The sequence below is a fragment of the Myotis myotis genome, unplaced genomic scaffold (assembly GCF_014108235.1).
Source record: "Myotis myotis isolate mMyoMyo1 unplaced genomic scaffold, mMyoMyo1.p scaffold_m19_p_1, whole genome shotgun sequence".
Classification (NCBI taxonomy): Eukaryota; Metazoa; Chordata; class Mammalia; order Chiroptera; family Vespertilionidae; genus Myotis; species Myotis myotis.
In genome coordinates, this window is record NW_023416313.1 from 203,304,582 (window position 1) to 203,331,862 (window position 27,281).

The following is a 27,281-nucleotide window of genomic DNA, read 5'->3' on the forward strand; positions in this document are numbered from 1 at the left end:
ACTACTCCTATACAAAAAAGTTGTGTTCAATAAGTATATACTGAATGAATCAATTTTAAAAAAGAAACCATCAGCCTATCCGGTGTGAGTGGTTAGCACCGACGCTCACACAGAAGGGTCGAGGGTTCAATTCTTGGTCAAGGGCACGCACCGTTTGCAGGTTGCAGGTTTGATGCTCCGCCTGGTCAGGGTGCGTGCGGGAGGCAACCAATCGATGTGTCTCTCTCACATGGATATCTTTTCTCTCCCTCTCTCTCCCCCCCTCTCGGAAAATCAATGGGAAAATATCCTCTGGTAAGGATAAATAAATAAGTAAATAAACTATCAGTTTTATTCTTCTTGGTATCTTCAGAGCGTAGCACAATAATGAGCACATGGAAAGTCTATAATTGAATGCTTTTATATAAATGAAGTTCTCTACCTTGCTCATGGTCTGAGTTAGGATTGCTAATTCACTTATTACATCTAACCAATTATTTACTTGTACTGAGGATTACTTAGTTTTCATACAACTTTAATCTTTTATTTCATGGATTTTGATGTGTTTAAGTACATAGCTTTGTTAAATGTTTTCTCATCTAATGCATTTGCATTAATCTAATCTACTTATATTAAATCTAATTGCATTCTGACTTCCTGGGATGAATATTTAGTCTCTAAACAAAAGGGGCATTTTTCAAATAATTATTCATAGTGTCTAAGTAATCTAAGTAGTGTACTTATTTTAATTCAAAATGTAGTATCTTTGCTTCTAAAAGGACATCATAAATAAAAGTTCTGGTGTTATCTGAATCAAACAGAATTGAATTTATGAAATATATTTCTCTTGAAGTCAATGGCAGCAGTGTCCCAATGCCCAGATTTTTTTTCCCAGCCGATTATTTATCAAGCACAAAGCCAAGAGAAAGGGCTTTGAAAGAGCAATAGGAAGGTAGAAACATGTGGGCTACTGGGGAGTTAGCCCACAACCCAGCATGTGCCCTGATTAAGAATCTAACCATGACATTTTCATGGATCGATGCTCAACCACTGAGCAACACCAGCTGGGCAGGGTCTTTTTGTTTGTTTGTTTTATTTTTTTGGTTCCTCAGAAGAAAAGTAAGAACTGGATACCTTTGTCTTTAGCGGAGAAACTCAGCTTCTTTTGCCTTCAATCTTTCCTATGCCGACTTTTTTCTTTTTTAAATAATTTTATTTCTGTTTCTTTTTTCAATTTTTATTTTATTTTATTTTATTTTTAATATATTTTTTATTGATTTTTTACAGAGAGGAAGGGAAAGGGATAGAGAGTTAGAAACATCGATGAGAGAGATACATCCATCAGCTGCCTCTTGCACGCCCCCTATTGGGGATGTGCCCGCAACCAAGGTACATGCCCTTGACTGGAATCGAACCTGGGACCCTTGAGTCCGCAGGCCGACACTCTATCTGCTGAGCCAAACCAGTTAGGGCTCTTTTTTCAATTTTTAGAGAGACAGACAGACAGACATAGATCAGTTGCTTCCTGCAAGCCCCTTACCTGGGATTGAGCCTGCAACCCAGGCATATGCCTTGAGTAGAAATCGAACCATCAACCTTTCAGTGCACAGGATGATTCTCAACCAACTGAGCCATACTGACTATGGCCCTGTGCAAAGTCTTTAGCAAGGGTTCCACTTGAGCCCAAGAGGCTTTTTATACTTTTGCATGCAATTTTTCACATACCATAAAATTCACCTGTTTAAAGTGCACAGGTCAATGCGTTTTTAGTATATTCACAAAATTGTGCAACTGTTTGTAATCTAATTTGGAAATATTTCCATCACCCAAAAAGAAACCCTGTACCCATTAGCAGTCACTCCCATTCTCCCAACTTCCTGTGTATTATATCATAAGACTTGCATTAGGATTCCCTAGATATATATACTTTTACTATGAGTACAGCATATATCATCCAATGATTTAAATACATTTTGCTAAAGTAGTAGTTTACTCAACCATTTATTAGTCTCTCCTTTGTGTTTGGGAGTCACTTAGAAACTGACTGGGTAAGCAAAAACACAACCCTCTTTGCTTTCATCACTCTCATTGTTGGGTTCTGTTTCAAAGAACTCTGAGGTTTGATATTTCATATCTTCTTTTTTTATATATTTCATATCTTGAGCAAGAATGGAGAAGAATGACTTACTGTGAATCCATTTACAGTTGGTTGTCTGTCTGGGTTATGAAAAGCTGAATGACCATAGGTCATATCCTCTGTTTTGTTATTTTTTTATAATTTTTTTATATTTATTTTATAAGTCTCATTTATAGTTTTTAATCTGTGGGGGTTTTGTTGTTTGTTTGTTTGTTTGTTTTGCTTAGAGTGAAACTGAAAGAAAGATTCTATATACTTGGAATACTGAAGAACTTCTGGCATGTAGAGATTAATTTCTGTATTGACATTGACCTCAAAGACACGTCATTGATTATACAGATTGTGGCAGAATGCACAGGAGAACGATCAGCCAGCACCCTGAGGGAGGAAAGTTTAACCTTTATTTCACAGGTCTGCTAGTCCAGGGGAATTCCGGATCCAAAGCCTGAACTGAACTTGTGGGGAGGCCCTGACCTACTAGTATTATCTCCTCCTGTGGCTGCCCCTGAGGTTCCCCACAGCTCCGCCAAAGTCAGTCAGAGTGGGGAAGTAAGATACTAAACTAGGTTGCAAGCCCCCCCGCCCCCCATTTTCCTTTTCAAAATGAAGTGAATGTACCAGTAGCTCAGGCTGAATTTGGAGAATCATTAAGAAAGTAGTTCAGCCCAGCCTATGTGGCTCATTGGTTGAGTGTTGACCTATGAACCAGGAGGTCAAGGTTTCATTCCTGGTTAGGACACATGCCTGGGGTTGTGGGCTCGATCCTCAGTCGGGGGTATGCAGGAGGCAGCAAATCGATTATTCTCATCATTGATGTTTCTATCTCTCTCTCTCCCTTTCCCTTTCTCTCTGAAATCAATAAAAATATATTTTTAAAAAACAAATTAAAAAAAAGTAATTCAAAGAAAGTGATTAATGATAGGACTATTTACATGCATTATTTATATTGTCTTCTGGCTTTTAACTCATCTCTGGATTTGGGGGGGTTACTTATTAGAAATAGAATCCCATAATCAAATTAGAACTAAATGAGTAGTCAACTCAGACATAAGTAGCTTTAATAAAAATAAACATTTTAGCAAATTATGAAAGCTAATTTTTGTAGCTTACCTTTAAAATATGAGGTTTAGCTCTGGCCATTGTGGCTTAGTTAGTTGGACATTTCCGTGCACCAAGAGGTTGCTGGTTCAATTCCTGGTCAGGGCACATGCTTGGGTTGCAGGCTTGATCCTCGGAAGGGGCATGCAGGAGGCAACCGTTTGATGTTCTGCTCTCATATCAATGTTTCTCTCCTCCCTTTCTCTCTCTCTGTAAAAATCAATAAAATATCTTTTAAAAATGAGGTTTAGTCAATTATGTTTGGTTATAGGAATGCTAATTATGTTAATAGTTTTATAACTGAGGTTAAAAATAACATGAATATAGAGGAAAAACTGATTTAAGTTTCGGTTATTTCATGGAATTAGGTCAGGTTGATCTTACAAACACAAGGAAATAAAAGCATTTGAATAATAGAAGTCTCCATTTTGGGTAAATCTTGTGAAAACTTCAACCTTGAGAAGAAACTAGACTTCAGAGCAATTCATTTGACTTAATTGTTTGGGTGTCAACTGTCACAGCTTTTTGCTTAACAAAATATGATGAAGGATAGTTATAATTGGCTTAATTCATGCCAAACTTTGCATAGACAAAGTTTATTATTTGTGGTTTAATTTCTTAAAAATAAGGCCATTTCTTATAGTACTGCTTTGGCATCCATAAGAAATCCCAAACAGTGCTGGGAATTAAGTGGTACTTTGGGCTTTATTTAGATCTATTTCATAATGTTCATTTACATTTTACACTAGTGGCCTAGTGGAAAGCTTTTTAAAAAAAAAAAAAAATCTTTATTGTTCAGATTATTACATTTGTTCCTCTTTTTCCCCCCATAACTCCCCTACTCCCAGTTCCCACCCCACTCTCCGCCCTCACTCCCCACCCACTGTCCTCATCCATAGGTGCACGATTTTTGTCCAGTCTCTTCCCACATCTCCCACACCCCTTCCCCCCTCCCCCAAGAATAGTCAGTCCATTTCCTTTCTATGTCCCTGATTCTATTATAATCACCAGTTCATTCTGTTCATCAGATTATTTATTCACTTGATTCTTAGATTCACTTGTTGATAGATGCGTATTTGTTGTTCACAATTTGTATCTTTACCTTTTTCTTCCTCTTCCTCTTCCTCTTCTTAAAGGATACCTTTCAGCATTTCATATAATACTGGTTTAGTGGTGATGAACTCCTTTAGCTTTTTCTTATCTGTGAAGCTCTTTATCTGACCTTCAATTCTGAATGATAGCTTTGCTGGATAAAGTATTCTTGGTTGTAGGTTCTTGGTATTCATCACTTTGAATATTTCTTGCCACTCCCTTCTGGCCTGCAAAGTTTCTGTTGAGAAATCAGCTGACAGTCGTATGGGTATTCCCTTGTAGGTAACTGAGTTTCTTTCTCTTGCTGTTTTTAAGATTCTCTCTTTGTCTTTTGCTCTTGGCATTTTAATTATGATGTGTCTTGGTGTGGTCCTCTTTGGATTCCTTTTGTTTGGGGTTCTCTGTGCTTCCTAGACTTGTAAGTCTATTTCTTTCACCAGGTAGGGGAGGTTTTCTGTCATTATTTCTTCAAATAGGTTTTCAGTATCTTGCTCTCTCTCTTCTTCTGGCACCCCTATAATTCTGATATTGGTACGCTTGAAGCTGTCCCAGAGGCTCCTTACACTATCTTCGTATTTTCGGATTCTTTTTTCATTTTGCTTCTTCGCATTTCAAATCTTTGACTTGATTCTTGCGCTCCTCTGGTCTGCTGTTGGGAGTCTGTATAATATTCTTTATTTCAGTCAGTGTATGCTTAATTTCTAGTTGGTTCTTTATTGCCGGGGTCCAACCCCAGCAGGTCCAGGGGTCCCCAAAGGTGTGGACGGAGTCGGCGAAGAAGGAATGACACGAAGACAGTGTTCAGTTGATCAGCAGCCTAGCCAGGATCTCCAGCCAGGATCTCCAGCCAAGTTCTGGTCTGGATCTCCAGAGAGGTTCTGCTTAGGATCTCCTGCCAGGGTCTGTGTCCATGTTCTCTTGCTAGGTTCCCAGGTTTTCCAGCCAGGTTCTGTAGCCATGTTCCCTCACTAGGTTCTCCAGCCAGGTTCTGTCCAGGTTCCCCAGCCAGGTTCAGTCACCAGGTTCTAGTCAGGTTCTCTTGCCAATTTCTGTAGTCAGGTTTAGTCCAGGATCTTTTGCCATGTTCTCTCGCTAGGTTCTGTCTCTAGGTTCTGAGGCCAGTTTCTGTCCGGGAACTTTTGCCATGTTCTCTCCCTAGGTTCTGTCTCTAGGTTCTGAGGCCAGTTTCTGTCCAGGATCTTTTGCCATGTTCTCTCCAGCGAAGTTCTTCTGTCTCTAGAGAACGTTCTGTGTAGGTTCTGTGCCTAGGTTCTGTCTCTCTTGGTTCCGTATTCTAAGTTCTGTGTCTTGCTGTCTTATTACATCTGTATTTATACCAGTTGATTCAATCCTATCAATCTCTATTACAAAGGTTAGGGCGTTTCTTATCTCCATTCCAGGGAGTAAAGATTATGTAGCTTAAGCATGATTGTTCATAGTTAAAGTGATTAATTACCCGCCTGGCACTTAGTTAAGAGGTTTTATTCCCTCCCTAACTTCAGGGGAAAATCCCTACCTGGGGAAACAACCTTTCTCAGAGACCTTGGTTAAAACACATAGTGCCAAGAAGGTGAGCAAACATATTAAGAACAGTATGCCATATATGCCAGGTCCCTTGAAACAGCAAGGATGGACCCGCTCCCAGCACTTTATCACAACATCGAGGGTCTCATTAGATTTCTTGAGGATCTCACTATATTTATCGGCGGTCTCACCAGTCTTTTCGAGGGCCCTACTCAATTTATCGGCGGCTTCTAGACAGTTCTTGAGAGGCCTTAAAAGTGTGGTTTTGAACTCTATATCCTCCATTTCTGTCATTTGTGTCCTGTTTCTTTGTCTCCGCATTTTTTATGCTTTCTTGGTGCACCCCCTTGTGGTCTTTGTGTGCAGTCTTGTTGTAGTTAAGCCTTGATTGTTGTAGGTAACACTGGGGGGGGGGGGATTTGACCTCCAGGCCAACTGGCTGTGAGAATCAGCTGTGTCTGCAGTGGGAGAACTTCTGTCCTCTAGGGAGATGCTAATCTAGCCTTTGCCTGAGGCTATCCCACAAATGCCTCTGTGCAGGGCTTGGGCAGGGCGAGTCCCAGGGGATCAACAGGTCGGGCGGGCAGAGCAAGCAGTTATGGCTGCTCTCAGTCCTGTCCCCAGAGGCTCTGCCTCTCAGTGTCCCAGCAACCATTGCAAACCTCAGAGAGAAAGCTGCCCTTGAGTTCCGACCGATGCCAGAGGGTCCCACTTCTCCCGTTTGAGTCTGGGTCCCCAGAGACTCGCCTGGAACTGGAGCTCAGAGCCTGAGACTCCCTCCTGATTGAAACAGACAACCGCGCCCTCAGCCACCAGCCCGCTCCGCACGCACCTCCGCACCTTAGTATTTTACTTCTGCACTGCGCCTCCTCTGAGTCTCGGTATGCTTTTCTCTTTCCTTTTAGTTGTAGAGTTTCCCCTCAGCCAGCCTTCCTGTGGTTCTGGGTGATGTCCGTTCCATCTTTTAGTTGTATTTTTGAAATGGTTGTGCGAGGCAGCAATCTCCGGTGTTTACCTATGCCACCATCTTGGTTTCTCCCCTAGTGGAAAGCTTTTAAAAAGTAGCTATCCTTAGCTTGCCTGGGGGTTCCTAGATAGTACATTCCTAAAGGCTAGCACCCCTTTTTTAAAACTTTTCCAATCCACCCAACCCATTTCTGTCCTCATAGTGTGTGATATACTTCTCATAGCTTTGATGATATTGTTTGGTAATTAAGATTTCCAGTCTGTCTTCTGCTAAGATTCTCAAGGTTAAGGATTGTATTGTAACCTTAACACTAAGAATGATACATGGCAATTGAGGTACTGATTAAGTTTTGGTAAAAATTCTAATCCTTTAGTTGAATGTTTTAATTTCTTCCTTTGTTACTCATATTTTCTTTAAAAAAAAAATAGTCTCTCCTCTACTTTTAGCTTTATGGTAAGAAATATGCTTTGTTGTGATCATAATTTTAATAAAAACAAAACCCTGCCTCCTCTTTTAATAATGAATTAGAACTACAGAGAACTGAAAACAAAAAATCAAAGAGCCTGGATAATATAGGTTAGTGGTTCTCAAAATTTAGCATGCATCATAATCACCTGAAGGGCTTTTTAAAACGTGGATTCTTGGGCCCAATCTCTAGAGTTTCTGACTCAGTAGCTCTGGGACGGAGTCCTGAGAATTTATATGCGATATATTCTCAAAGTGGTGCTGTTATAGTTGGTTCAGGGACAACACTTTGAAAACCACTGATGTAGGTTATAAATTCTAACTAAGACCTGCATTATATTGAAATAGGATCTGTTCCTAAAGTTGGTCTTGCCCTCTCTGTAAGGTCTTGGGGGGAAAGTACTCCACATTTGCAAAACTCTCTAAGTTATCTACAGAGCATAGGTGAGCTGCTGATGAGAAAACTTTAGTGCCCAAAGGGGAGGAGAGGTTTTCTAAGGAAGACTGGTTGATCTCTCTTGGTGTCCCGTCATCTGCAGTTATGAATATGTAATGTGCACGCAGTAAGAACTCGTTGACTAGCTGATGAAATTAGGTTAGAGCTCTAATCTGGTTTTGAGGCTAGTCGTCTGACATCTATAAAGTGCTTCTTTCACTTTTACTTCTGTATTAGTTTGAATGCAAATAAAATTAACAAAAAATATATTTTAAGTTTTAGTTATTAAGCACTATAATGTTTATATAGCATCTAATTAATCATATTTTTCCATCTGTTATATTTAGCCATATTGATTACCCATAAATTGTTTTTAAGATCCTAAATGATGGTCAGTTGTGCATGAAAGTGTTTTTTTATTCAGCACATGTTTATGGTATGTTAACTATGTATAGATTAAGCTCTGAAATTTCAGTGATGCAGACTTTTATAAATGGCATATATAATTTTCTGGCTGCGGAATTCATGAATGTTGTAAATAAGATTATTCAGAAACATCAAACTGGATATTCTGAAAAACAAACAAACAGAAGGCTAATCAGCTGTTATTTCCAATGACAAGGAAAATAACCACTGCCATATGACATCCTAAGTAGACATGTCATACTCAAGTTCTTACCTGATTGTGATGTGCTTTTAAAAGAAATTCATAATCAAGTGAAGACAGTAATTATTGTACTTTTGTATTAGTACATGATTTTAGAGGAAAAATATTTTTTAAATTAAGACTTACTGGATAGTGTAATATATAGTGTACATTTTTTCCAAGTTTGTGAGAGAAATTATCTTTAATAGTCTCTTCCATTTATGAATTATAGTCTGATCAGGTTGAGAACATGAACTGTACATACATGAAACCACAGTGCAAACAATTAAAAATCAAATTATCAGCTAGAACAAGTAATTTGTTTTAAATTGGATAAATCAGCATCTATGAAGGAAAAGCATGATCAAAGTGAAGTGGGATTAATGAGGTCATCATTTATATACAGTTGATAGCGTGAGGGCAAACTAGTTGAAATTTACTGGACTAGTGAAAGTTTAGATTAAGCTGTTCCTTTTTATAATGTGTTAGCTATTGGATTGTCCTAGACCTTAAAGTTAGTCTTGCTACCGACCTTTAAAGCTTTTTCTGAAAAGATTCAATAAATGAGTAACCAAGGACTCATTCTCTTCACCTCCAAGAAAATTTTGTAGAAGCAAAATGTTGAGCCAGGGAGCTTCTCTCAGAGCTGTTTTGCAGATAAATTGAAAACTGCTCTTAGATTTGTCAGTGTGTTTTTTAAATAATTAAGAGAGAAAAAGGTTAGAAGGCAGCAGCTTCTTAATATTAGGCTTAACCCAAGTTAAATGTGATAGGCTTTTAAAAGTATATAATCTGCTTTTGATTGTTTGGTCGTTTGTAACTTGTCCCTCATCCAAGAATTTAACGATGGAAATAAACATTCATGACATGAGAAGTCACCCCCTTTTTAAAGCTTTTCCTGTCCATCCATTTTCAAGCCCTCTGCAGAGTTAATTATCCACAAATCTGTTCCCTAGCCTACTGTTCATTGTATTATGTTATGTAGTGATAATGAGAAAAGGCTATATTTCTAGAGAAACATTTGATGAGATTTTCTTTTTATTATGGACATTTTTCAAGCATATACTAACGACAGAAAATGCTATAATGAACCCCACAACCTCATCTGCAGCTTTAATAATTGTCAACTTTCTGCCATTCTTGTTTTATGTCCATCCCTTTGAATCACACTTTTTGTTGTGGTTGTGTTGTTGCCTGGAGTATTTTAAGAAAATCAGTATCATTTCATTTATAAATACCTCAGTATATATCTCTAATCAAGAAGGCCCTTTTTAAAAAACAACAAAAACACATTACATAAACAAAATAAAATAATAATTCCTTAATTACAACTAATAGTCCATGCCCAGTTTGGCTCAAAATCGTGTTTTCTACAATTGATTTGTATGGATCAGGATCCAGACAAGGTCCAGACAGTGCATTTGGTTGACCTGAATCTTCAGTCTCCTAATCGTCTCTATAACCACACTTCCTACTTCCTTCCAGTATTTAATTGGTGAAGAAACTGGGTTGTTTTCCTGTAGTAGTTCCCACATTTTAAATTTGGGTGATTTTATCCTGGTGGTAACATTCCACATCTTCCTCTTTCCCCAAAATTCCTATAATCTGACTGAGAATAAATTGGTTTGAATTCAGTCTGGTTGGTAAGAATAGTTCATAAATGGTATTGTGTACCTGCTATATTTTCATGTCAGGAAGCTTATGACTGACCTCCATTACAGTTTCAGTGAAGATCAGTGGGTTTAGGTGGTATCCATAGATCCTTTTTTAAAAAAATATATTTTATTGATTTTTTACAGAGAGGAAGGGAGAGGGACAGAGAGTTAGAAACATCAATGAGTGAGAAACATTGATCAGCTGCCTCCTGCACACCCCCAACTGGGGATGTGCCTGCAAACAAGGTACATGCCCTTGATCGGAATCGAACCTGGGACCCTTCAGTCCACAGGCCGACGCTCTATCCAGTGAGCCAAACCGGTTAGGGCCATAGATCCTTTTCATAATAATAGTGATGATAATTATTCTAATAAGTCAATTATATGGTTTCCCTGAAATACAGTCCAAAGAGGAAAGGCAGGAAAAATGCTAGATTCCTCCCCCTTTTTATTTATCAATTTTCAGAACATGAAATGAGTTGAAGTGACTGAGAGCTTTTTAAAAATATTGTAGATGCTTATATTTGATGTATTTCAATCTACTATAAATATTATCTGACACCCAAAACTTCTCCATCTTTAGGTAATGGGCGCTCCTTCAGGTTGACTCCTGTGTCATTTGATGTGAGCCTAGTAGTCTGGTAATTTCTTGCTTTCAGCATGTCAAGATAACCTAGTTCCTTTACTTCTTTAGATTTGTAATTTAATCCATTTCTCCAAGGAACCTGGGTAGCTCTTAGTAGAAATTTAAGTATTAATAGTATTCATTGTTACTGGACTGTCATTGCTTCTAGAGGCCTTTTCCTTGGACAGGGTTGGTAAATAAGTATTTTTTTTGTTCAAAGATGTTAAAGGGTTTTTATTTGATCTATTTGATTTTATAATGATATCTTTTTTCTCTTATGCTTAAATTCTGGGTTCCTAATAACTAACCCACAATAAACCTAGCATCAGAAGAACCAACTACATGTAACTAGAAGACTGCTATGTACAGTTTAAGATTTCTCTGTGCAGCTTTTATATCCTTAGGATACATACTTGTAGGGTTATGTCTTTTCAATTATTTAAAATGTCATTTTAGATTATTTATACTTTTGTACTGTATGGTTATGCCAAATTTTATAGATTCAAGTTATTTTCAGTTTATTTCTATTTTTAGAGGGTTTTTTTCTCTATTTAATGAATTTTGTTTTTTAGTATATAAAATACTTACATGGAATCCCAAAGTAAAATGTATAAAATAAGGTTCATTCAGAGTGTCTAACTTAAATTTCTATTCCTTCCCCATCTGTTGTCCCTCCCTTAGGTAACCATTTTTGTTAGTAAAAACTAATACTAAACTTTCTTCTTCCATTGTTCCTTTTGAAAATATAAATAAATATATATATGTATTTCCCCCTTGTCCTAATTTTCCACACAAGGTAATATACTATACATAATTTTCCTTTACACTTTGTGTTTTTTTTGGAGATCTATCCATAACAGTATATAGGTATCCTCATTCTTTTTACAGCTGAACAGTAATCCATAATAAGATTATACCAGGCCCATCCTTATTGATGGACATTTGGGTTGGTTCCAGTCTTTACGTATTGCAAACAGTGCTGAAAAGCCCTACCCGGTTTGACTCAGTGGATAGAGCATCACCCTGTGGACTGAAAGGTCCCAGGTTTGATTCTGGTCAAGGGCACAGGCCTAGGTTGTGGGCTCGATCCCCAGTGGGGGACCTGCAGGAGGCAACCAATCCACCATGATTCTCTCTCATCATGGATGTTTCCATCTCTCTCTCCCTCTTCCTTCCTCTCTGAAATCAATAAAAATATATTAAAAAACAACAATAGTGCTGAAATGAATAGGCATGTGAAGCCTATTTGATATTTTTATTGGTGTCTCTTCGGAAAGCTTCCTAGAAGTAGAACTAAGTGATTTTACTAGACTAAAAATTTCTTATGCATGGGGGTTAGTTAAGAATTAAAAGGAAGCAGGTACCTCTTTCCTCATATATGAATAAATTATTTCAATAGATGTGTGATTGACCATCTACAGTGGGGCCTTGACTTACGAGTGCCCTGACTAACGAGTTTTTCGAGATACGAACTGTCTCTCGGACGATTTTTTGCTTTGAGTTGTGAGCTAAAATTTGGGTTACGAGCCAGCTTCAGATACCCCACCACTAGTTGGTGCAGCGAACGTCACAGTGAACGCCACAACATCAGCCCAGCATCACGTGTCTCACCTGTTCACTTTTTGATTTGACATACGAGTAATTTGAGTTACGAACTCTGTCACAGAATGAATTAAACTCGTAAGTCAAGGCCCCACTGTATTTGCTAGGGATACAACAGGAAGTTCTATAGAACTTCATGAAGCATCCTATCTAAGAAAGAGGGAATATGCTAATTGACCCTCACACCGTCACAAAAGATGGTGGCGCCCACAGCCAATAAGGAGGGATTATGCTAATTGACTGCCCCACCCTCAAAGATGGCAGCGCCCACAGCCAATGAGGGAATATGCTAATTGCTGCCTCACCCTCAAAGATGGCAGGGCCCACAGCCACAAGATAGCAGTGCCCAGTCCCCTCAGCCCCGCTGGGGTGGCAGGTGCATGGCAAGGCCGGGCCCGCCTGGCCGCTCCGCGCACCTGCCTCCGAAGTCCCCCAGTCCCCTCAACCCCCCATCTGCCCAAGGCCGCCTGAGGCGCAGGTAACCAGGGCCAATCAAGGCTTGCGCTGCTGGCAGTGGCAGCAGCAGAAGTGTGATGGGGTGTTACCTTCCCCTGATCTCTGGGTCGCCTCCCGCCCCTGAGGGCTCCTGGACTGTGAGAGGGGACAAACCGGGCTGAGGGATTCCCCTCCAATGCATGAATTTTCATGCACCAGGCTACTAGTGAGTAAATAAAGTAATTTTAGATTTTGGTAGGAACTATGAAGGAAGTAAATGAGTTTATATGAAAAAATAACTGAAGATGACTCACTTTGGATAGGGTGGTTTGGAAGGCCTCTCTGAAAAGGTGACATTTGAGCTGAGACGTGAAAGATAAAAATGATTAACACTGTCATTTATTGACTTTCCTACTATATATTTGGCAGTATAAAGGATTTTCATGCATTGCCTTATTTAATCTTATAAGAATCTGCAAATCCATTTTATAATTCCCATTTTACAGAGGAGAAACGGATGATCAGAAAGTAAATTACAAGATCTTGAAGCTTAGAAATGGGGGGCTGGGATTTGAATCAAATCTAGACCCATCTAATTCCAAAGCCAAAGGAGATAACCTCTTTGTACTGTATTACAGTGCCCCTCTTAACCAGAAAGAAAGTAGAGAATACTGAGTTAATGGAGTAAATATTTTGGACTCTTGTTTTCACCTGGCAGAAACACAGTGTTTTGTTCTTTCTTTAAGCACTGATTATATATATTACTGAATGGCTACAACTTCAGAATACATATGCTTGATTGATTTGGGAATGTTTATTAGATACTAGAGTCCCGATGCATGAAATCTGTGCAAGGAGCTCAGCCCTCACAGCCCCGGCTTTGTCTGGAAGGTCGTCTGGATGGTCATTCTGCTGTTCGGTCTAATTAGAATATTAGCTCTTTATTACTAGTATATAGTATAATAGGGAAACATATCTTCTTTTCTAAATTAAATAAAATAATTTCAATATCTGTTTTTATTATTTCAATTTAATGATGGTTCCTATGTTTAAAATACTATACTGGCCCTAGCTGGGTGCTCAGTGGTTAGATCATCTGAAGAGTTGCAGGTTCGTTTCCAGTCAAGGGCGCGTACCTAAGTTGCAGGCTTAATCCCCAGCCCTCGTCAGGGTTGGTGCAGGAGGCAACCAATCAATGTGTCTCTCTCACATAGATGTTTCTCTTTCTCTGTCTCTCCTCCTCCCTTTCACTATCTCTAAAAATCAATGGGGAAAACATATCCTTGGGTGAGGATTAAAATACTATAGCAAAAATACCCTCCACATATTTCTAGCCTACTAAAATGATGTATTTTCTAAGTGTTCTATTTACTTATTTATTTCTCAAATATTTGTTAAGAGTCTATATTCAGTGTACTTTGCAAGTGTCTGTTTAAATTAACTTTAGTAAATAAAATAACCAAAACATTTTTCAAGGTTCAGTAAACAACCATACAATTAATCTTAGGGGGAAGTTTATTTTTTGTACCAGCATATACTGAGCACTTAAATGTATTATCTTAAGTCTCACAACAATCTAGTCAGGTGGATATAATCCCCATTTTACAGATCAAGGAAATGAGGCACAGAGGCTGCATAATTTGTTTGGGAGTGCCATCTAATAAGTGAGAGATTCAGAGCTAAGGTTCAAATCCTATGCAATCATAGGTTTTCTATCATAAGTATTGCAAAGATCATATAAAACAATAAAAAAGTAGGGGAATATTATTATGTTCTTCTTGCTTATAAGTTAATTCCATACTATTGTCCAATGAGTCAAGCGCAAAGATTCATAGACATTTTCTTTGGTGTCTTAAACTAGAACTAGCTTCAGTTAAAACCTAGATTTTAATTTTACAAACAAGGTAACCTCTAACAATATTAAAATAAAATGATATTCCCTCGCTGAAAGAAAAATTCTTCAGTAACTATGGCAATACTTGTGTATGAAGACAGCATCTTAAATCTCTATGCAAGTCATACACAAAGTGTTATTGCAGTGAAAAAATAGTGGTGTGAATAATACCTGCTCACAGTCCAAGACACTTGATGTATCTTGGGCCTCAGTGTTTGTTGGATTTTGCAATTTCATGAGCAAGATTTGTATTTTTTTAAAGTTCTATATTTCTGTGTGTTCCACTTGATGTCAAATTTGTATTCTTAGATTGTAGGGTTCTATTAAAAAAATAATAATCTCAGTCCCTCCACCCCCCCACACACTCATTTTGTATAATATGGTAATGATATCACCGTAGCAGTAATTACGGGTCATCTTCATTTCTTTCATCTCTGCCTGTTCTGATGGCTTCATTCCTTTGACGGAAAAGATTTGGCTCTGGGTGCTATGATTATTTTGTTAAGCGTTATTCGAATAGACAGGAGTGAGAGAAATTAATCAATCCAAATGCAATTAGCATCATGTTTAACCCAGTGATGGACGTCTCAAGGTGAAACAGCCAGGGGAGTTTCAGACATTATTATTCAATCCAGTGGTTCTTATCTAAATTATAATCAAGAGAGGTTTTTATTGGCTTCTCAGAGTGAAGATGTAACTCTTTGCCTGCCCTGGGGGTCAAGACTGGGCCTTCCTCCTCCATAGTCTTTAGCTACTGCCGGTACGTTCCAAGCAGGAAACTTTTTAATATCCAGATCAATGAAATGATCCATGCTGTGATCTTGGTCTGATTTTTCTGAGAGTGGAATCTAGCCTCTACAGATAAAATATCTAATTTGGGCCAAAATGTTTTTTGTAGTGATCAAGTCACTATGACTAGTTGTTCTATCTTAACCTTACATGATAGATTATTATTGCTGTTCTCACTTTATGGATGAGGAAATTAAGACTGTGAAGCTACTAGCCTTTGGTCATAATAAGTGTCCCGCCACGATGTATTACTATGTAAAGGCCCTGAGGCATGAATGTTGTACACAAATTTATGAGTATTTAATAAAAGTTCTCACCCCAAGAGTATTAATGCATTGCTTTGATCTCATTGCCTTTCATTCAGTTGAGTTTACCCTTGAAAGGAGAATCAAATGAAACTATGAGTAGGCCTGTGAGGCCCTCTGAAAAAGAAAATAAATACAAATAAGGAGTTGTTAGCTCTCATTTCTTAAACACAAATCTTTGGAGTTTTTGTTGTTTTGTTTTTTTAGTAGAGAGAAGGATTATAACAAGGACTGAATATTTGAAATCTAGTCTTGTTTTGCTCTTGGAAGAGGGCAGGGCAAGGAGAGTTGATGGAGAAACACAGGCTTCATCCGAATAACACCATTTTTCAAATGCCTGACAATTAAGATTCTTCTACTTCTGCTTTCAATCTTCAGGCATCATGGCTGACACTTCCCATATTTTATGTTCCCGCTTGATGTGTTATATTCAGAGAATAAATCTGTTGGCTAGATATTTCTATTCTTTTTTTTTTTTTTTCTGTGTGAAAAGCCATTAAAATTATTTTCCATATTGGAACTGTCCAAATTTGTTTACCTGTGCGCTGAGTCCTGGCTTTTCATTTTTATATTACTTCTTGGATAAAACATTACCTGGCATTGGGCCTTACTATGAATTGAAGGAAAAAATGTTTGGTATAAAATTGTCTTTCTCTGAATTTACTGGAGCACTGTTCAGAAGAAGAAAAAGTCCTGTTAGACAAGAGACCCAATATAAAGGGAACCTGGAAAGTGTGCCCCAAAAAGGCTTTTTTTAAAATTCTGAGGATGAAGATTTTGATAGTCTATGATAGTTTGGTCACAGATGTAGCATCCATACTGTTCTTTTCTCAGATATTTCAGTCTCCTTTTTGAAATGCTTATGCCTAAAGAACTTTAGGCAAAAGCCTGAAGGCTACTTTGCTTACCATCAAATGCTACTTTGATGTATTTTAGAGAAAAGTATAAGATTTTTACCAAACTCTCACATGTGTGTGCTCTCCCACAGGAGTTGATTGAGAATGGTCAGTAGACTTTATTACAATTAACTACCTTCTGAGGGCCACCAAGCCTAATGAGGCTCCAAGAGACCCTTCCTCATCCAGTTCGCAGCACCTTCTGCTCTTGCAATGCCCCAGCACCAGCTGCTCTCACATTAGAGGCATTAAAAAGTGCTTAGTCCTTGACTTGAATTATCGATCACTGAGTAGTACGCTTTGTGCAGAGGTCTGAACTGGAGCGTGGTGAAGGATCTCAGTCTGGCGGACTGCCCTGGAATGGCTCTGCTGTACCCTGGTTCCGTGCCAGAGCGACAGAAAACTTTCCACATTCCTGTGAGAGAGAAGTCAGCATTATAAATCACAGTGGTATACTTTTGTTCTCTAATCCACCAAAATACCTGAGAAGAGCGAGTCCCATCTTAAAGGCCACTTCTAGTTTATTTTAATCTTCCCTAATGTCTAATACATCATAGGTTCTCTGTGCAACTAACTTAACTCTCATCCACCCTCTTCATGCTTTTCTCCTGCACAACACACACTGATGACTGAGAGATCCCTCTTGTTATAGTGATGAGAGTTCATTCAAGGTTTCAAGGACCAAAAAGTAATTTTTAAAAAGTGAAAACCGTAATTATAATAAATGGCATCATTTCTACAAAATATCTTCTGTGAAACTAAATAGCTTTTTAGCAGACTGATTTGTACTAAACTAACTAGGATTTTGTGTGTTTCTTTTTGCTAGAAGTAGCTGCTTGGTGTGGTCAAGGAAGGTAGCTGCTTCTAACTAATACCCAGCATTATTCTGGCAGGTTTGGTCCTGCAGAGTACGTGTGTTACAGACGCAAGTCATTCATGTTCCCGTTTGTTTTGCATTTGAGCTCTTTTTAAAAATAAGTAGTTCAGCACTCCTGGTGCTGCTGGTGTTCATTCAGTGAGGACCTGGTACCTCACCATGGCCAGTGGAAAACAATGGTCATGGCTTAGGCCTACTCCCCGTGCTTCTGGCTGAGTGGCGCTCCCCCTGTGGGAGCACACTGACCACTGGGGGCAGTTCCTGTGTTGAGCGTCTGCCCCCTGGTGGTCAGTGCGCGTCATAGCGACTGGTCATTCCACCGTTTGGTCAATTTGCATATTAGCCTTTTATTATATAGGAATGGATAACATTTAAAGGCACTTTTCTTTATTTTTTAAATTATATGAGACTGTGAATAAAAAAAGAAAAACAATGGTCATATTAATTTGAAGGTGGTAGAGCAGGATAGTTCTGTGGTGCAGTTTAAGATTAAGAGGCCTATCCCACTTAATAAACTATTGAAGGCCTATTGTGAATGACAAGGTTTATCAATGAGGCAGATCAGATTCCAATTTGATGGGCAGCTAATTGAACCAATGAACCTGACACCAGCACAGTTGGACATGGAGTTTGAAGATTCGTCAGTGCATTATGGCAGCAGATAGGTGTCTACTATAAAGAGAACCTGATACTTTACTCCAGAACTCTGTTCCTCCAGACCAAGAAGACAACATTCGTGTTCTTTTTCTTTTTAATCCTTCCCTGAGAATATTTTTTCATTGATTTTTAGAGTGGAAGGGAGGAGGTGAGGAGAGAGAGACAGAGAGAGAAACATTGATGTAAGAGAAACACATCGATTCCGTATGCACCCCGACTGGATCGAGTCTGCCACCGATGTTCGTGCCCTTGACTGGAATCAAACCCGGGATCCTTCAGTCCATAGGCCAATGCTCTGTTCACTAAGCCAAACTGACCAGGGCTAATGTTGTGTTTTTTTAGAAGATTTTTATAAGAATTTATTTGAACCAAATTGACAACATGCTGGGGAACAAGATCTCAAATGCTCCTTGTGGAAACCAAAGACAGTTTTACAATTTTTTGTACATAGTTATTACATGTAGGGCAATATGTCTTTAGGTAGGGATAAATTACTATAAAAGAAATGAATCTGCCCTGGCTGGTTTGGCTTAGTGGTTAGAGCGTCGGCCTGGGGACTGGAGGGTCCCAGGTTCAATTCTGGTCAAGGGCACATGCCTGGGTTGCGGGCTTGGTCCCCAGTGGGGGGCGTGCAGGAGGCAGCCGATTCATCATCAATGTTTCAATCTCTCCCTCTTCCTTCCTGTCTGAAATCAATAAAAAAATATTTTTAAAAAATGAATCCTAGATAGTTTTCCCATCAAGTGTCTTGTGGCTTACATAAACTTGTTTAAAATGAAAGAGATGATTATACAGTAGCTACCATTTACTGAATGCCCGTGTGACCTTTGTATTAACCCCACCTTGAACAAAGGATGACTTGGGTGACTTGCCCTGGGTAGTAGTTAGTGTAGGAGCTGTTAAGTAGCAGGGTCCATGGGTTCAAGTCTAAGCCTGTCTAATGCTAAAAGCCCTGCTCTCTTCACAGTTATGCTGTCTCCTTTGTTCCCTGGCCATTCATATCAGAGTCTCCTAAAGACAGCCTGTTGTTGCTCTCCAGGATGTGAGCGAACTAGTGGAATGTAACTCTTCTCCACCTCCATAATGTTTTTAATTATATTGAGGCACAGAAGTACTTAAAGTAGTTGGCATTGGAATTGAAAACCAAACATTATGAGTTTCTTCCATTTCATTAAAAGTTACTTATTCTTTACATTGTTCCCTACATTAAAGCCAAGCAGAATTTTATCAGGCAATTGCCTCAAAGTTATAATCTGGAAAATCTTTCTGTAATGAAACCCATATGTCATGGGTGAAAGGTGCAAAGCCCTGGCAGAGAGGGCTGGTCTCGTGAGAGATTCGCACCCAATCTCGTTAACCAGGGTGCCTCTGGTAATCCCTCATCCCCTCACCGGCGAGAAATCAATCTGTGCCACTGACTCTCTTTCAACCAGCCACCAGAAAATTTACTGCAGAGAAGGCAGTTTGGGGATAGTCATCGTGGAAAGGGAGCCAGAGGCAAGGCTAAATGTAGGATGGAGGATTGGGGAGTCTAAAGAAGACATTATATTAAACCACACAGCACCTTCCCAGCAAGGAGGATGCAGTCCTCCCTTCAGCCCTGACCTCTCTGAGCATGCCCAGGTATTTACAGCTGCCATGAACCTGACAGTCCTAGGAAAACTCGAAGGGGATAATGGAAACCGCATAAACCTGGAAGTTGATTGTGGTGTATCCATTTGCCGCCTGTAAATGTGTACAAGTGGTTCCCTCTCCCACACTCTGCAGCAATTCACATGTTCCCCCTATGGCGACCGTCTCTATTGTGGCTTTCTCAGTTTATGGTCTTGTACTGCATAGGAGAGCCCATAGTAAATCATGACCACACAGAGGTCATGCCTCTCTCCTACACAGCACACACTGTGGTGGCTGGTGATCAGTGGATCCCTCCTGGCATAGTTATTAGAATGTGGTAGCGTGTTCCCTTCCTGCTAAACTTGTAATCCTAGAGAATTAATCCAGAATTAGAAAATTGTTAAGAAATTTTATTGAGTCTAGAGAAAACTCTCTCTAGCAATTTTGTTGTCTCTTGGGTTGTCTTGTAGCACACTGTAGGAAAAAAGGACTAGGAGAGAAAGGAAGCATTGAACATGCCAAGCTAAGAAGCATGTACTCTTACCTGGTCATTAACTAGAGAATTAGACCAAGCTGTAACTATTGAGAAGAAGAAGGGATGGCACTAGTCAGAGGGAAATAGAAATATCTTCCTCTCCTCTGTAAGCAAACCATAGACATCTCTAAAGTTTTCCCCCTAAAGAGACGTGAAATGCTTTGCGGAAATATTTTAGTAAAGTGCATTTAAATATTGAACCCTACTGGAAGGTAGGTGTGTGTGTGTGTGTGTGTGTGTGTGTGTGTGTGTGTGTGTGTGTGTAGAAGAATATGGAATAGTAGCAGAAGGCTGTCTCCCTACTCCTCATGGGATTTTGTAGCAGCATGTGCAAGTTTGTTTCAAAAGTCAAAAATGAACAGATGTTGGTATAAATTACCTCTGTGTCTGATGTCTTGCAAATTAAAAGCGCGGTTGGCATCACTAAACAATTTCACTAGGTTTGGGGGGTGCAGTTAGCAGGCGGTGATTACTGTATCAGGTTGGTAAGAATCTTCACACTGCAGCAGAGCAGGAGAGCAAGGATAAAGAAATGAGGAATCAAATAAGGGCTATGTGAATTAATCAGAGATGTTAACATCTCTGATGACAAGTGAACAGGAGGGCACGTGCTCTGGAGCAGCCCCTGACCCACAGCAATTTCTCTGTGCACAGAAAGGGGCTGGTGCTTAGGATGTGATTTATAGGGCACAGCCCTCTTTTAGGGAGCAGCTATGTCACAAATTCGTATATCTCCTATATAGGACTGGCGAGTGGGAAAACTTTCTCCCCTCCCATGTAGAAGATGATGTCTTTTGAATTACTTCTACTTTTACTGTGGTTTCCTGCAGCTCTGTGTACTTAGATTAGGTTGGAGGGGGAGGAATGATTGAGTGGGAAAGGGGTTGTTAAAAGGGATTGGTTAAATTCAAGGAGAGCTTGCCACTGAGAGACTTTGGAATATCCATTTATTTTTCTGTTAAATCCTTTTGATCCCTTGACTAGATTGGATCTTTTTAAATTTTAAGTCTTAAAATCTTGGTCATTTTCCCATTTGGAGAAAAAATAATAAAGAATTGGGGAATCTGAAGGGCAGCAGGCAGAAATAATTAGTGATGTCAGTAGAGTGCTCCTGACCCCGAATTGGAGGAACAAGGTTCTGTTTACCCAACAGAGTTTTGTGTTAACCATGTCTGGTTTCCAGAGCACCTGCTTCTAGCCAGGTTGCAGGATCGTTTGATGCTTTGCTTTAGGTCTTTAGTAAATACCTGAGAGTAGGCAGAAAAAAGTGATGAGACCCACTCAGGCCAAAGTATAAGTCAATATATATAGGATCTGGCTGAGGGAAAGATCCCAAGGAGTGGAATTTTTGAGATTACTACTATCCCTTATCACAGTTAATTCATCTATTCACTCAGGAAATAGTGCCAGAGAAGCAGCAGGCTACTTACCCTCCTCTGAAAGGTGTTGTATTAGTGATACCACTATACCAAGCAAGTTCACTGCTGGATAGCCAAGAGGCCAGGGCAAGTGACATTAATATGTACTCATTTTACAGATAAAGAAACTGAGGTTCCTACCCAGCTCCTGGTGTCACCCAGCTGCTAGAGCTGGAACTTAAACTGCGTTCTAATCCTGTGTTCTCTGAAAGAAGTCATGCTAAAGATTATTCTGTATTAGTTTCAGATGTACAGCAAAGTGGTTAGAAAATTTTACAGAGTGGACTCATGCACTTACCTCCCCCCCTCCCCCCTGCTGTTTCAAGTACTCCACTGGCCCCATTTCCTCTAGGATAGTTAGTCCTTGTCTGTCCTCGCCACCCCACCTCCATCTCTCCATTAATCTGCATTGTTTCCATCAAGGGAAATTATTTTTCTTGCTAAACAAGCAAGGTAAATTTAAAAAGAACCCCACAATATAGAAAATGGAGCACCAAGGGCCACTAACAAGTCTTACTGTTTGCCTGTGGAAGGGAAGAAACTAACTTGGTTGTTGTCCTACTTGGTTCTGGCTCTTTGGTATATCATCATTCATCCAGCCCACGTTTTTCAGCAGATGCTAGCTAGGTCTAGCACTGTGCTAGGTGCTGGTGGAATAAAGAATAATAAAACAGTCTCTGCCCTCTATTTTTATACTTCAGCAGAGGAAAACAAGTATATAAACAAGTAATTGCAGATCTGATAGGAACTTTGTATGTAGAGGGTTGGTATAAATCCACCAAGGAAGGATCGGTCAGTTTGCTTTGAGACAGGAAGGGGCTGTGGGCACATGAGACCAGACCCGCACTGAGACTTCCATTCCTACTTAATGGGATTTCCTTTCTCTTTGTTGGAGCTCAAGAACTTATGAAAGATGGGGAATATATATAGACCGCAGTTACCAGAAGCCTTCTTGTGGTTACAGAGTTTGTGTTGTTTTACTTCTTCACTGTACATATTAACCAGGAACTTAGATTTAGGTGGGGAGAATGGGAGCCATTCACTTGGCACCATTTGCTCTGGGCTTGAGAAAGGCAGGAGGAGGTCAGAGTAAAGGTCCTTCTCATCTCGGCAGGAGCCTCCCTGGCCACCTCACTTTTCGGCCAAGATAGAGACATGTTCTTGGGAGGCCACAGGGCACAGCCTGCTGTGTGCGCACTGCTTGATTCCAGAGGACTTCCAGCCTCCGGGCAAGCCATCGGAAACTTTCAGCATGTTAAATCCACTTAAGGGATCTGAAAAGATGATCTTGTGGGGATGAGGATGAAGGGCGTTTAGGCTTCATACGATTTTTGAGGATTTGCTTGACAGCTAAAACGGGGGCTTCTGCAGTGACCCTTGTAATTGAGAAATGTTTTACTTTCATTTCAGAGCCTCATCTGTAGGAAAGTAGCTATATAAACCCCCTTGTAACTACAGCATTCAAAGATTGATGGTACTGAAAGTCAGAGAAAGACACATAAACCTTGCCTGACTGTATTAAATATCTAAGGACTGACAATACCAAGAGAGAGAAGACCGAAGTTCTATAAACTCTACTTTATTACTCCATCCACAGATGAACTGCACTGAGGGACTATAAACCCTGTTATATTACAGTATCCAGGGACTGCCACTGAGGGACGGGGTAAATGGTCTCTAATTCTGATTTGAGATTATAAATGTCCAGAAACCAGCAACCCACAGAAGACTGTTATCTTGGTTGGATTTTAGCCTCCAAGAGCAAACCCCTGTGGTAGTGAATGTGAGTAGTAGGTTATATTCTTTAGAGAGAGAGGTTTTGGGGGAATTCCATGATGATTTTTATAAGGGTTGATGGATGATGTTTTCCCTGGTTGGCCTGTGCCCTATAGCAATTACCGACTTCAGAGCAACTCTACAGTTTTAGTTGCCAGGAGTGGTTTGTTTCTCCCTCTTTTTGAAGGTTTGTGGTGATTGACTCTGTTGTGGTCCCGTTTACAATTTAATTCTGTGTTTTTAAATTAAATCTTCCTATGATCCTTTCTTCAGATTTTAGCTCTTCATTGATCCTTCATTTGCTTCTTTATTTCAGCCAGAGAAATGACACGGGGGAAATTCCTCAACATTCTAGAGAAACCCAAGAAGTAGCCCAGCTGTGGACAGGATGTCCCGGGGGCTGGAACCACGCTCCACTCCCAGTGCAGCTCTGATGATGCGCACCTCACTGCTTCCTGGCGAGAGGCTGGAGGGTGCTCCTCCAGGGCTGACCCTCTCCCCTGCTCCTGGTACTCTGCGCTTTGAGGACATTCGGCAGCAAGAGAAGAATCTGTTCCACCCAATGGTCAATGCAGTTATTCAGTCTGCTTCCAGACTTTGACCATCTCCATCTCAGATGTTGGTAACACCAGAGGGCATATCATCCTTAAAGGTCAAAGTCCTGCTTTCTTGTTTCTGGAAGTGATTCAGGAGCCCCAGGATCTTACAGTTGATTTGATTCAGTGATGGCAAAGCCCATTGTGACAGAGATTGCATGAGTTGTACTTGATCTCTTAGGGAGTATTTATGATGCAAGGAGCCCAGAGACCAATTAGATTCTGGACCAGACCATGCAGGTTAACCTGTGAACTCTCCAGTGTATACTAGGTTCTAAGAATCCCCAGCTGGAGAAACCAGAATCTTCTAGAAATGATGCCTGCTTTTAAAATTCTACACCTCTCATGGTAGTCCCATACCCTAAGCCTCCCATTCCCCACCTCCTAGCTCCCACCATCCATGCTGACTCCAGAGAAGGGGATCCTTGCATATCAAGTCCCTCTTGGGAGTAGTTTGTGTAGTGAAAGGCCGTGCACAGTTGCATTAGACCTCAAGACCAATTTAAAGGTGACAGAAAGGACTTTTGAGTTCTAGTTAAGCTGTTACAGATTCAAGTGAGACAGTATGGCCTGAAGATAGGAAGAGGGGGTTGACTGTAGGAGTTTGATTTGATTAACAACTAGAAACTCTGATTGACCTTACAGGATTGTGCGTGCTGTGCAATGATGGCAGTGTTCCCCCCTGCCCCCCTCTCACAGCACATATCACCCATAGGACAGGAACACACATGAAAGGAAAAGAGAATTTCCTGACTTAAATATAACTCTTATGGAGTGTTTGCCAATTATGTGTCTCTGTTAAAACCTGAAAATCTAGCTTATGCGTTGTAGTGACTACACATGTTCTCCATATTTTGTCTTACAAGCCTCTAACGTTTTGAAAAATACACGGAGTGTCCTGAACTTTATGAAAAGAACATCCATGTGACAGTAGTATGATAGTGTTTTGATACAAGGAAAATCGTGGTCAGGTTTTTGGCCCTGAGCCTGTGCAAGGGCGCGGCACTATTCACTTTAATAGTTGTTCCGTTAACCATAACATGTGCCTTGTTTCCCAGCTAGAATTAATGTTGGATTTTTCTCTCATTTGTGCCATTTGACCATCCATGCAATTCTACTTACTGACAAGAAGGAAAAAATTGAACACAGGATAAAAGGGATGAGTATGGGATGGAAGCATTCTGCCTGGAATTATAGAAGGTTAGGCTGGAGAGGCTTTGAGTTTAAGTGAATCTTATTATTGACATTCCTTTATCATAAATATGGTTGAAGAGTCTGCATATGCACACAAAAAATAGTGGCATAATAGCAAACTCTTCCTTTTGAGAGTTGATGACGTCAAACGGGGAAATTAAGAAATATATGGAGCGTATTGGGATACCTCCCCCAAACCAACTTGTCTGTAACCTGAACCTATGTAATTGGTTTTTGGTCTGCTTTGACTCTTTCTTTTACTGTCATAGTAGTCACCAGCACTTAATGTAAGTAGATATTTTAGAATTGTGATATTTATTGGTTTTATATTTGTCGTCCTCAGGGATGTTAATGTTGTGTTTTTATATTGATAATGTAAATGTATGTACTATGTGTGCATGAATGTATTTCAGGGTGTTGGAAGGTTGTACTTTGTATATAATGTCTTCTGTGTCGTCATAATAAATATGTCCCTTTTATAGGAGAGTGAGTTTTTCCTCAAAGGGCCAAGTTACGTACTTAAAGCATAGACCTCATCAGAAAGTGCAGCTATAATGACAAAGAATCTGCTGTCTTCCCCTCACGTGGCAGTGGGTGGTGTGGGGTTTTGTAGTCACCTACTGCATGGTCTGCCAGCTTCCAGTCTCTCCTACCTGCCGTCTAGTTCATTACCACTCACCTCCCTGAAGGAGACTTAAACACCTGTAGTTCCTCCCCAGGCCTACTAATAAAGCCTGGGGCTCTCACCCTGGCACCCTAAGCTCTCTGCATGTAACCCTAGTAACCCTCCTGTTGGCTTATTTCCTCTCCATCATGTGAAGTCTCTGTTCCCAGTCCCTCACTTGAGTGCTCTGCCCATGCCATTGAGTTCCTAGAAAGTCTCTTATCCTTTTTGCACATATCAAGCCCTAACCTTCCTATAAACCCCTGATGCTCCCGATGGAAATAACCCTGCCCCCTGCATTCCTACAACCTTTATGTAGGCCAGCCTGTGACTTACCACACTCCGCCTGACACTGAAGTGTTCTCAGCCCGCACCTCATTGCCCTACTAAATTATAAGTCCCCCAGGTTTTGGCTGTCTCCTGTACATCTAGTTTTTCTTCAATGTCTTATTTGAACTGGAGATTCAAAATATATTTGCAGACTTCCTGTTAAATATGATGGATTGAGAACAAATATTTATCTGCCACCTACTAAAATCCTTAGTAGGAGTTCTGTCGTAAGTGTTTCCCTCCACGTCCTGCGTGGTTCAGGGTTCGGGTCTGGAAGAGGAGCTGCACAACAAATGAAAAAGAAAGGACAGGAGATAATTTGGGAATATTGGGGGACCAGGCGGCAAGTCCAACTCAAGAGGAAGGACTTCCACTGTGCTCAGGCCTCACCAAGCTTTTTATAGTGAGGGGTAAACAAGGTAGTGGTTACCAAAGTTACACTTTTCTTGTGAGTTTCACTTGTTTACACCATGGTTATACTTCCTGCACTTCCTCAGCCCATTAGATTCCCAGATGAGATCTAGGGAGTGTTATAAGGTCAAGCCTAATTATGCTAAGAGGACTGTGCCCTCTAAGCTGGACTTGTTTGTGACTTTGCCAGCAGGTCAGTCCGAGGCTTAAACCCTATATCAGTTTCCCACAGAGTTCCTTTTCAACTCTGCTTCAAGAACTAAAGAAGACGAAGTATTAATCAGCACTACTACAGTCACCCATTAATAACACTATCAATGCCCTTTTAGAGAAAACATTCCATATTAAGAAAAGCTAATTGCTAAGCATCATTGGCTTATCCCTGATTTCCAAGAAAACATCTGGATGGACCATAGGTTTCTGGGATTCAGGAAAGCATAGCTGGCTGACTGACTTACTAAAAAGGGGCAGCGTGTGAATGTTCTGGTCTAAATCTTTGAGGTTATTTTTCCAATAACTAATTATTATTTGCCCACAAGTGTGTTTTCTGAATATCATACTTGCAGCATATTGGTTGGTGCTTACAGCACATTTTTATTGATTTCAGAGAGGAAGGGAGAGAGAAAGAGAGAAAGAAACATCAGTGATGAGAGAGAATCATTGA

The 27,281-nt window shown here is 40.0% G+C and overlaps 1 protein-coding gene across 2 annotated transcripts in view; it reads left to right on the forward strand.

Annotated features, from left to right (window-relative positions):
• Positions 1-25,691, forward strand: part of LIN52 (lin-52 DREAM MuvB core complex component) — a 97,686-nt gene extending 71,995 nt beyond the window's left edge. For both annotated transcript variants that reach the window (XM_036312807.1, XM_036312824.1), the window contains exon 6: positions 23,739-25,691. In XM_036312807.1, coding sequence (XP_036168700.1) covers positions 23,739-23,794 — 56 coding nt within the window. In that variant the 3' untranslated portion in view covers positions 23,795-25,691. The remainder of the gene's footprint in view (positions 1-23,738) is intronic.
• Positions 25,692-27,281: the final 1,590 nt, after the last annotated feature.